The sequence below is a fragment of the Carcharodon carcharias genome, chromosome 4 (genome assembly GCF_017639515.1).
Source record: "Carcharodon carcharias isolate sCarCar2 chromosome 4, sCarCar2.pri, whole genome shotgun sequence".
In the NCBI taxonomy this organism is placed as follows: Eukaryota; Metazoa; Chordata; class Chondrichthyes; order Lamniformes; family Lamnidae; genus Carcharodon; species Carcharodon carcharias.
The window spans coordinates 113,831,852-113,846,502 of record NC_054470.1 but is presented as its reverse complement, the minus strand read 5'-3'; the positions used below and the strand labels follow the sequence as shown (position 1 = coordinate 113,846,502).

General features: G+C 53.2%; 1 protein-coding gene across 1 annotated transcript in view; it reads right to left on the bottom strand.

Moving 5' to 3' along the window:
- LOC121276872 (amyloid-beta A4 precursor protein-binding family A member 1-like) overlaps window positions 1–14,651 on the bottom strand; it is a 157,356-nt gene that overhangs the window by 25,566 nt on the left and 117,139 nt on the right. Inside the window, exon 8 of the mRNA XM_041185463.1 lies at window positions 3,005–3,190. Within this exon, the coding sequence (XP_041041397.1) occupies window positions 3,005–3,190 (186 nt within the window). The remainder of the gene's footprint in view (window positions 1–3,004; window positions 3,191–14,651) is intronic.

The window sequence follows — 14,651 nt, the reverse complement described above, 5'->3', positions numbered from 1 at the left end:
GTAGTTGGAAGCTCATCTCTGAGTCAAATACGACACTGAGGTTGGTTCAGCCACAGAGAGTCGCCAGGGAGAGGAACGGAGTCAGGGGTTAGGGGACAGGGTTTGGAGCAGGGACTGAAGACAATGGCTTCAGTCTTCCCAATATTTAATGGGACAAAATTTCTGCTCATCTGATCCTGAATGTCGGGTAAACAGTCTGATAATTTTGCAATGGTGGAGTCGTCAAGGAAGATGGTGGTGAGGTAGAGCTGGGTGTTGTCAGCATACGTGTGAAAACTGATGTTGTGGTTTCGAGTGATGTCACTGAGGGCCAGCAAGTAGATGAGAAATAGGAAGGGGTGCAAGGAAAAACCCTGCTGAGGCAGAGGTGACTGAGCCGGAGCAGGAAGGAAAGCCATTGCATGTGATTCTCTGGCTACAATTAGAGACGTAAGAATGGATCCAGGTGAGAGCAGTCCCACCCAGAGGTGTTGGAGGAGGATGGTGTGGTCAGCAATGCCAAAGGCTGCAGGGCCAGTCGAGAAGGATAAGAGATAGTTAATTCAACTTATTGCATTTGCGTTTAAAAAATAAAACACAGATAACATTTGTGCCAAATACACCATTACGGCATCCTTATTGGGTGTTAGGAAATCAAGATAGTTTAAGTAAGTTATATTGGTATTTGGGGGTGTTAGGAATGAGTTTTAGTTTTAAAGTTTAAGTTTGATTTGTATTTCTATATCTGTGTGTTAAGGAAGGTCAAATGGAGCTTTAGTTTCACCGTAGAAAGGTGCTTGCATTTCAAATAAGGAGCTTTAGGACCCCTAAAGAGAAAGTAAACATACAAGGGTAGACGGATTGGACTGTTGCCTAGCAGAGGCAGAGTCCCTCCCGCAGACACAAACACAAACACAGAAGAAAGACAGCAGTTTATTTCGGAAGCTCTTTGAGTTCAGTTGGTTTGAAGGCAGCTGTGAAGCAGAAGCAGCCTAAAGGGGGACAGATAGCAAGTCCCAAACTAAGGAAAGCCCCATAAGCCCAGGGAAGTGGAACAAGAGAAAGTCCAAAGATGACCTTTCAGTCAAAGAAAGGACAGGGACCTGGAAAAGGTCCTGTTAAGTGAAGCTAAGAGTGAGGGGCAGAAGGAGAGGCTCCAAGCTTCAGATTTAAAGAGACAAAAGCTGCAGAAAGCAGATTTAAAGCAAGAACAGTTTGCAAGAGGCAAGAAGGTCCAAAGAGACAGCTGAAGGTCTGTAACACTTTGCTATGGGCATGTGAAATAGTGCTGTGCTGTTGACGGCTGAGTTGGTGAGAGAGTGTGTGTGGAAGACAACTTGAATGTATGTGGGAAGACGAAGAGGAACATTGGAAGGAGAGTTCAAAACTATAGAGGTGAACCCTTGCAGAAGACATCCGAGAGAAAGCGTTGGCTTGGGAGAAGATTCCAATGCGACATCCTGGAGAGCGGAGATTGGAATCCCTCGTGTAAAAGACTGAGTGCGGTGAGGCTTGTTGACTCACGGTGTGACAAGCGCCTGGGCTGAGTTGACAAGAGATCCATAGCATCTGGTTGAAACCAAGTGACAGATGGCACCTCAGAGTGTGGTGTGTCTGACCACAGTGTGCCATAGGTTTACATGGACTGTGTACTTACTGTGTACATTAGAGTATAAGATAGCTTTTGTAACTTGTGTTATCCTTACAAATCTGCATACATCTGTAAAGATGTAGTTGTGGGTGAAGGAGTTCATTTTTTCTTGTTTAAGAAATGTTTTATTCTTTTGTTAAAAGTTCATCAGCTGACTCCTGTCACTCTGTTCTGTACTTACTCTCCACATTTCTAAACAAACAAATAAAAGTTACGATCTATCAAGCTGGGTTCCACCCTGGGATCAGGCTTGTCCAGGGATAACCTCAGCTGGGCTCGGAACATTGGGGCAAAACATTTCCAGGTATTTCACAGTTGGGCAATTAACCCAGAGTAGGAAGTGGGTTTTAGAGAAGGAGGAGGCTGAAGGAGTGGGTTTTAAAGAGGTTTTTAAAGGTGGGAGGAATGTGGCCAGATGGAAATAGTGTATAATTGTGAGGAACATCTGTTACAACCTTTGGGACAGCCTGAACAAGCAGGCGCTCTTTTCTCTAGAAAAGAGAGGGACGAGGGGTTTGGCAAGGTATACGTACAGAAGATGTTTCTACTCATGGGTGGCAGATCAAACCAGGGTCCGTCAATATAATCCAATCAGGAATTCAGGAGAAACTTCTTTATCCAGAGAGTGGTGAGAATGTGGAACTCGTTACCACAGGGAGTGTTTGAGAGGAATAGCATAAAAGCATCTAAGGGGGAGCTGCATAAATACTTGAGGGAGAAAGAAATAGAAGGATATGGTGATAGGGTGAGATGAAGTAGGGGTGGGAGGAGGCTCTTGTGGGGCAGAAACACCAGCACAGACCAGCTGGCCTGAATATTTTGGTGCTGTAGGTATACATAAGGAGCGTAGGGATCAAAAGTTTACTCTTTTTAAGAACTACGGTTGCTGAAAATGATTCACATGGCAGCAGATATGTGCTTTAGCACATAGAACAGTAAAGCGCAGGAGGCTATTCGGCCCATCACACCTGTGCTATCTCTTTCAAAGAGTTAGTTCCACTCCCCTGCTCCTTCCCCATATCCCTCTTCTTCCCCTTCAAGTATTGATCCAATTCCTTTTTCTCGGGTATGGATGAATCTATTTCCATCACATTATCGGGCAGGGTATTCCAAATCCTAACCACTCGCTGGAAAACCACGGTCTTTTAACGTCAGGTGTTTTTGCCAATCGCCTTAAATCTGTGCCCCTTGAGTCACTGGAAACAGTTTCTCTCCATTTAAACACTTGATGTTAAACACCTCTAACAAATCTCCTCTCAGCCTTCTCTGCTTTCGGGGCAATGGCTCCAACTTCCTGGGCCTATCCACATAACTGAACCCTCCGAAAAATGTTTCCAGCTAATCCCTCCCAGGAAAGATAAAAGTACTACCCACATCTTCGGACTCAAAGACGTGGCAGATCATCTTGTACTGCCTCTTCCCATCGTGGGACGGGTGAGACGCCTCCACACTGTCCTGGGAGTTGGAACGGGGCATGCGTCGACGAGCCATCAGCACAACAATGTTCCCAATGTCTGCAATGTAGGAAATGGTCCTTAAGGGATGGTCCATCATAGTTTCCTAAGAAAAGACACGGGGAGTGGGGGGGAGGAAAAGGTACAAATTTAGCACGACCTTCGCAAGTTCAAAACATCAATTTGAGAGACCCAAAGCAAAGTGCTCAATAGCCTTTTCCAGCAATCAGTTACTTTCCCCCCCCACACATTTCAAAAACAGTTCACAGTAATCTCTCAGGTAATATTGATCAGTAAATTAGGGCAATCTGCGGTCAAATCCTTTCGCTCAGGAAACATTGCATTTTCTTTCCAGCAGAACAATGGAAGATGCTGGAAAAACTCAGCAGATCTGACAGCATCAGTGGAGAGAGAAACAGAGTTAACGTTTCGAGTCCGTTTGACTCTTCTTTCCTGATGCGCTTCAGGTTACTAGACAGTTTGATGTATTTTCAGTTTTGTGATGTGTAATGTGCAATGGGATTCTATTCTATTCATTGACCGTCTGGTTCAGTGATTTCACACTGTGTGGGGTGGGGATTAACAATTCCACGGATTCACTACCCTCAGAGAAGAAACTCCTTATCTCTGTCTACACACACACTCCCCCACATCCCGACCGACACACACACTCCCACACACCCCGACCGACACACACACACTCCCACACACCCCGACACACACACACACTCCCCCACACCCCAACCGACACACACACACTCCCACACACCCCGACCGACACACACACTCCCACACACCCCGACCGACACACACACTCCCACACACCCCGACCGACACACACACACTCCCACACACCCCGACACACACACACACTCCCCCACACCCCAACCGACACACACACACTCCCACACACCCCGACCGACACACACACTCCCACACACCCCGACCGACACACACACACTCCCACACACCCCGACACACAAACACTCCCACACACCCCAACCGACACACACACACTCCCACACACCCCGACCGACACACACACTCCCACACATCCCAACCGACACACACACACTCCCACACACCCCGACACACACACACTCCCACACACCCCAACCGACACACACACACTCCCACACATCCCAACCGACACACACACACTCCCACACACCCCGACACACACACACTCCCCCACACCCCGACACACACACACTCCCACACACCCCGACACACACACACTCCCACACACCCCAACCGACACACACACACTCCCACACACCCCGACACACACACACTCCCCCACACCCCAACCGACACACACACACTCCCACACACCCCGACACACACACACTCCCACACACCCCAACCGACACACACACACTCCCACACATCCCAACCGACACACACACACTCCCACACACCCCGACACACACACACTCCCCCACACCCCAACCGACACACACACACTCCCACACACCCCGACACACACACACTCCCCCACACCCCAACCGACACACACACACTCCCACACATCCCAACCGACACACACACACACTCCCACACACCCCGACACACACACACTCCCCCACACCCCAACCGACACACACACACTCCCACACATCCCAACCGACACACACACACACTCCCACACAACCCGACCGACACACACACTCTCACACACACACTCCCCCACACCCCGACCGACAAACACACACTCCCACACACCCCGACACACACACTCCCCCACATCCCGACCGACACACACACTACCACACACCTCGACCGACACACACACACTCCCACACACCCCGACCGACACACACACACTCCCACACACCCCGACCGACACACACACACTCCCACACACCCCGACACACACACTCCCCCACATCCCGACCGACACACAGACACCCCCACACACCGACCGACACACACTTACTCCCCTACACACCGACCGACACACACTCATTCCCCTACACCCCGACCGACATACACTCACTCCCCTACACCCCGACCGACACACACTCACTCCCCTACACCCTGACCGACCGACATACACACACACACTCCCTCACACCAACACACACACACACCCCCACACCCTGACCGACACACACTCACTCCCCTATACCCCGACCGACACACACATACACTCCCCTACACCCCGACCGACACACACACACACTCCCACACAACCCGACCGACACACACACACACTCCCACACAACCCGACCGACACACACACACACTCCCACACAACCCGACCGACACACACACTCTCACACACCCCGACCGACACACACACTCTCACACACCCCGACCGACACACATACTCTCACACACCCCGACCGACACACACACACACTCCCCTACACCCCAACTGACACACACACACTCCCCTACACCCCAACCGACACACACACACTCCCCTACACCCCAACCAACACACACACACACTGCCCCACACCGACATACACACACACTCCCCAACACCCCGACCGAAACACACACACAGTCCTACACAACCCGGCGGACACACACACTCCCCCACACCCCGACCGACACACACACTCCCACACCCTGACCAACATACACACGCTCCCCCACACCCCTACACACACGCTCCCCCACACCCCTACACACACACTCCCCCACACCCCGACCGACGTACACACCCCGACCAACAGACATACACTCAACCACAGCCTGACACACACACACTCTCCCACACCCTGACACAGATACTCCTCCAGCCACTGACACGCACACACACTACCCCACACCCTAACATGCGCACACACACACTGACACACCCACACTCCCCCACACACACAAGCACAGAAACACATCCACCCACCGTCATGAACTCCCCCACGCCAGTAAACACACAGATAAACTCCTCCACACCCCTGCAGAAAATAAGCTCCCTCAACACACACACACACTCCCCCATGCCCACCCCAACCCATACACACACACTCACACCCACCCACTCACACACGTCCCTACACACACACACACACCTCCGTCCATACCCACACACACACACACACACACCCCCGTCCCTACCCACACACACACCCGTCCCTGCCCACACACACACATCCCTACCCTTACCCAAACACACACTCACAACCACTCTACCCCTACCCACACACACACATACACCCCCGTGCCTACCCACACACACACACACCCGTCCCTACCCACACACACACACCCGTCCCTGCCCACACACACACATCCCTGTCCCTACCCACACACACATACTCACACCTACCCCTACCCACACACACACTCACACCCACTCTACCCCCACACGCTCACACCCGCCCTTACCCCCACATGCTCACACCCGCCCCTACCCCCACACGCTCACACCCGCCCCTACCCCCACATGCTCACACCCGCCCCTACCCCCACACGCTCACACCCGCCCCTACCTCCACACACTATCACTTGCCCTTACCCCACACACTCTCACCCACCTTACACCCACACACACAGTCACATCCACCCCTACCCCTACACACACATACCCACGCACACACACTCACACCTACCCACGCACACACACTCAAACCTACCCACACACCCACACCTACCCACACACAACCTACCCACACACACACTCACACCCGCCCCTATCCACATACACTCACACCCGCCCTTACCCCCACACCCTCACACCCGCCCTTACCCCCACACGCTCACACCCGCCCTTACCCCCACACGCTCACACCCGCCCTTACCCCCACACGCTCACACCCGCCCCTACCCCCACACGCTCACACCTGCCCCTACCCCCACACGCTCACACCCGCCCCTACCCCCACACGTTCACACCCGCCCCTACCCCCACACGTTCACACCCGCCTCTACCCCCACACGCTCACACCCGCCCCTACCCCCACACGTTCACACCCGCCCCTACCTCCACACACTATCACCTGCCCCTACCCCCACACACTCTCACCGACCTTACACCCACACACAGAGTCACACCCACCCCTACCCCTACACACACACTCACACCCACCCGCGCACACACACTCACACCTACCCACGCACACACACTCAACTACCCACGCACTCACACTCACACCTACTCACACACTCAAACCTACCCCCACACCCACACCTACCCACACACACTCACACCCGCCCCTACCCCCACACACTCACACCCGCCCCTACCCCCACACACTCACACCCGCCCCTACCCCCACACACTCACACCCGCCCCTACCTCCACACACTATCATCTGCCCCTACCCCCACACACTCTCACCGACCTTACACCCACACACAGTTTCACACCCACCCCTACCCCTACACACACACTCACACCCACCCGCGCACACACACTCACACCTACCCACGCACACACACTCAACTACCCACGCACTCACATTCACACCTACTCACACACTCAAACCTACCCACACACTCAAACCTACCCACACACACCTACCCACACACGCACTCACACCTGCCCCTATCCACATACACTCACACCCGCCCCTACCCCCACACACTCACACCCGCCCCTACCCCCACACACTCACACCCGCCCTTACCCCAACACACTCACACCCGCCCTTACCCCCACACACTCACACCTGCCCTTACCCCCACACACTCACACCTGCCCTTACCCCCACACACTCACACCCACCCTTACCCCCACACACTCACACTTACCCACGCACACACACTCAAACCTACCCACGCACACAAACCTACCCACACACACAACTGCCCACACACACACCTGTCCACACACACACCTGTCCACACACACACCTGCCCACACACACACCTGCCCACACACACACCTGCCCACACCTATCCACGCACACTCACACCTACTCACACACACACACACCTACCCACACTCTCATACACTCACACTACCCACACTCACACACACACACACACCCGTAACCACCCACACACACACACTCACACGTAACCACCCACACGCACACTCACACGTAACCACCCACACACACACACCTACCCACACACACAAACACACACACACACCTACCCACACACACACACTCACACCTACCCACACACACTCACACCTACCCCCACACATACATACACTCACACCTACACTCACACACACACACACACACACCTACCCTCACACACACACACACCTACCCTCGCACACACACACACACACCTACCCTCGCACACACACTCACACCTACCCACGCACACACACTCACACCTACCCACGCACACACTCATACCCACACCTACCCACGCACATACTCACACCCACACCTACACCTACCCACGCACACACTCACACCCACACCTACCCACGCACACACTCACACCCACACCTACCCACGCACACACTCACACCCACACCTACCCACGCACACACACACTCACCTACCCAAACATGCACTCACACCCACACCTAACCACACACGCACCCACACCTAACCACACACGCACTCACACCTACCCACACACGCACTCACACCTACCCACACACATACTCACACCTACTCACACACACACTCACTCACACCTCACACACACACTCACTCACACCTACTCACACACACACTCACTCACACCTACCCACACACACACTCACACCTACCCACACACACACACTCACACCTACCCACACACACACACTCACACCTACCCACACACACACTCACACCTACCCTCACACACTCACATCTACCCTCACACACTCACATCTACCCTCACACACTCACATCTACCCTCATACACACTCACACCTACCCTCATACACACTCACACCTACCCTCACACACACACACACTCACACCTACCCTCACACACACACACACCCACACCTACCCACATACACACACCTACCCACACACACACTCACACCCACACCTACCCACGCACAACCTCACACCCACGCCTACCCACGCACACACTCACACCCACACCTACCCACGCACACACTCACACCCACACCTACCCATGCACACACTCACACCTATCCACGCATACATACACTCACCTACCCACACACACACACTCACACCTACCCACACACACGCTCACACCTACACCTACCCACACACGCGCTCACACCTACACCTACCCACACACGTGCTCACACCTACACCTACACCTAACCACACACGCACACACACCCACACCTAACCACACACACACTCACACCCACACCTAACCACACACGCACCTACCCACACACACACGCACCTACCCACACACACACGCACCTACCCACACACACAAACACATACCCACACACACAAACACATACCCACACACACAAACACATACCCACACACACACTCACTCACACCTACCCACACACACTCACTCACACCTACCCACACACACACTCACTCACACATACCCACACACACACTCACTCACACCTACTCTCACACACACACACTCACACCTACCCACACACACACACTCACACCTACCCACACACACACTCACACCTACCCACACACACACTCACACCTACCCTCACACACACTCACACCTACCCTCACACACTCACATCTACCCTCATACACACTCACACCTACCCTCACACACACACACACTCACACCTACCCTCACACACACACACACCCACACCTACCCACACACGCACTCACACCCACACCTACCCACACATGCGCTCACACCTACACCTATCCACACATGCGCTCACACCTACACCTACCCACACACGCGCTCACACCCACACCTACCCACACACGCACTCACACCCACACCTACCCACACACGCACCCACACCCACACCTAACCACACACACACTCACACCCACACCTACCCTCATACACACTCACACCTACCCTCACACACACACTCACACCTACCCCCACACACACACACACCCACACCTACCCACATACACACACCTACCCACACACACACTCACACCCACACCTACCCACGCACAACCTCACACCCACACCTACCCACGCACAACCTCACACCCACACCTACCCACGCACACACTCACACCTATCCACGCATACACACACTCACCTACCCACACACACACACTCACACCTACCCACACACGCACTCACACCTACACCTACCCACACACGCGCTCACACCTACACCTACCCACACACGCGCTCACACCTACACCTACCCACACACGTGCTCACACCCACACCTACACCTAACCACACACGCACACACACCCACACCTAACCACACACGCACTCACACCCACACCTAACCACACACGCACCTACCCACACACACATGCACCTACCCACACACATAAACACATACCCACACACACAAACACATACCCACACACACACACACATACCCACACACACACACACATACCCACACACACACACACATACCCACACACACACACACACACACATACCCACACACACACTCACTCACACCTACCCACACACACACACTCACACCTACCCACACACACTCACTCACACCTACCCACACACACACTCACTCACACCTACCCACACACACACTCACTCACACCTACCCACACACACACTCACTCACACGTACCCACACACACACACTCTCACCTACTCTCACACACACACTCTCACCTACTCTCACACACACTCACACCTACCCACACACACACACTCACACCTACCCACACACACACTCACACCTACCCACACACACACTCACACCTACCCTCACACACTCACATCTACCCTCATACACACTCACACCTACCCTCACACACACACACTCACACCTAACCTCACACACACACACACCCACACCTACCCACATACACACACACCCACACCTACCCACATACACACACCTACCCACACACACACTCACATCCACACACGCACAACCTCACACCCACACATACCCACACACACACTCACTCACACCTACCCACACACACTCACACCTACCCACACACACACTCACTCACACCTACCCACACACGCACTCACACCTACACCTACCCACACACGCGCTCACACCTACACCTACCCACACACGCGCTCACACCCACACCTACACCTAACCACACATGCACACTCACCCACACCTAACCACACACACACTCACACCCACACCTAACCACACACGCACCTACCCACACACACACGCACCTACCCACACACACAAACACATACCCACACACACAAACACATACCCACACACACTCACTCACATCTACCCACACACACTCACTCACACATACCCACACACACACTCACTCACACCTACCCACACACACACTCACTCACACCTACCCACACACACACTCACTCACACCTACCCACACACACACTCACTCACACCTACTCACACACACACACACTCACACCTACTCTCACACACACACTCACACCTACCCACACACACACACTCACACCTACCCACACACACACTCACACCTACCCACACACACACACACACCTACCCACACACACTCACACCTACCCTCACACACTCACATCTACCCTCATACACACTCACACCTACCCTCACACACACACACTCACACCTACCCTCACACACACACACCCACACCTACCCACATACACACACACCCACACCTACCCACATACACACACCTACCCACACACACACTCACACCCACACGTAACCACGCACAACCTCACACCCACACCTACCCACACACACACTCACACCCACACCTACCCACGCACACACTCACACCCACACCTACCCACGCACACACTCACACCCACACCTACCCACGCACACACTCACACCCACACCTACCCACGCACACACTCACACCCACACCTACCCACGCACACACTCACACCCACCTACCCACGCACACACTCACACCCACACCTACCCACGCACACACTCACACCCACACCTACCCACGCATACACACACTCACCTACCCACACACACACACTCACACCTACCCACACACGCACTCACACCCACACCTACCCACACACACGCTCACACTTACACCTACCCACACATGCGCTCACACCTACACCTACCCACACACGCGCTCACACCCACACCTAACCACACACGCACTCACACCCACACCTAACCACACACGCACCCACACCCACACCTAACCACACACGCACCCACACCCACACCTAACCACACACACACTCACACCCACACCTAACCACACACACACTCACACCCACACCTAACCACACACGCACCTACCCACACACACAAACACATACCCACACACACACACACATACCCACACACACACACACACCTACCCACACACACTCACACCTACCCACACACACTCACTCACACCTACCCACACACACTCACACCTACCCACACACACACTCACTCACACCTACCCACACACACACTCACTCACACCTACTCACACACACACACACTCACACCTACTCACACACACACACTCACACCTACCCACACACACACACACTCACACCTACCCACACACACACTCACACCTACCCACACACACAACCTACCCACACACACTCATTCACACCTACCCACACACACTCACTCACACTTACCCACACACACACTCACTCACACCTACCCACACACACACTCACTCACACCTACCCACACACACACACACTCACACCTACCCACACACACACACACTCACACCTACCCACACACACACCCACTCACACCTACCCACACACACACCCACTCACACCTACCTACACACACACCCACTCATACCTACCTACACACACACCCACTCACACCGACACTCACTCACACCTACCCACAGACACACTCACACTTACCCACACACACACACACCTACCCACACACACTCACACCTACCCACACACATACTCACTCACACCTACCCACACACACACTCACTCACACCTACCCACACACACACACCTACCCACACACACACTCACTCACACCTACCCACACACACACCCTGACACAGGCACACACCGTCACACTGATGCATACACACTTATGTAGACGCACACCCCATCTCTCACACACACACAGACACTCATACACACACATGCAGACAAACACTTACATACTGCCACACGCTCACCTACACCCACCAAAACCCCACACACAGGCACACAAATATACACACCCATCAACACACGAAGTCAGACACACACATACCAGCCCACACTAACATACATATATACCACCCCAAACACTTACACACACATACTGTCTCTCACATACACACAGGCACACACTCACATACAAATATACTCACATACAGACACAGTCTCTCACACACACTCGCAGACACACACACACACACACCACACACACAGACAGACACACACCACACACACACAAACACACACACACCCACACACACACACACACAGCACACACACCACACCACACACACACACACACACACCACACACCACACCACACACACACACACCACACACACACACACTCGCAGACACACCACACACACACACAAACACACCTACACAAACCCACCTCTAGTCCCATTGTATCACGTACCAGCCGAGGCAGTGAGCAGAAACCATCACAGATTCGAACACGGTCACGATTTCCCAGAAATGCGACCACTAGCTAAATGCAAAATGCCACAACCTGTAAATCAAAGAGCTGGTTTGGAATACAAGCTAATCTGTCAAAGAGCAAAGGGGTGATTAGCTGTCACTGGACAAGGCCACAAATCCCTGCTTACAGATCAGTGCCAAACAGTCCGGGTGATGTGTTAAGACTGCATTCCGTCAAATCCATCCAGTGGAGTCTAAGTAATAGTGGCATGGCTTTCAGCAAAAGTACAAATAAAGCATTAAGTTTTCCATTTCCTGTAATAGCTTGGAGCAGGGTGGGAATGGCTGATGCTCTGGCCCCTCCATGACCATGCACTGTTTGTCCGAGTTGTTAGCGTGGAAGCTGTTTTGCTGAACGCTTTGATTCAGCACAGGGGGCCATTCGGTCCATCGGGACTGTGCTGACTCTTTGAATTTTTTTTTTCCTTCTGTTTGTCCAATTCTTTTTTGAAAGTTCCTACTGAATCTGCTTCCGCTGCCCTTTCAGGCAGTGCATTCCAGGTCACAACACATCGCTGCGATTTTTTTTCCCCTCATCTGAGTGGAAAAGAAACGTTCCATCATCTCCACTTTGGTGTTTTTGTCAATCATGTTAAATCTGTGTCCTTAGGACCACCCCCTCCTGTGCCCCTACCAATGGAAACAGTTTCTCTTTATTTACTCTGTCAGAACACTTCAGTATTTTGAACATCTCCATCAAATTTCCACCTAGCTTTTCTGCTCAAAAGAGAACAGCCCAAGTCTCTCCACATAACTCAGGTCCCACATCGCTGGCGCTGAAGCACTGACTGTGGTCAGCCCATGGATCTTTTTAAATCTACCTCGCGAAGCCGTAGAAACTATGGCCGGGATTTTCCCGCCCCTCATGCCAGTGGGGTCATCTGGTCCCGCCAACGTGAACGGAGATTTCAATGGCTCGCAGGTCCCGCCACAGGGGGAAGAGTCTGGAAACTTCCGGTCGACATCTCCTACTCCCCAGAACC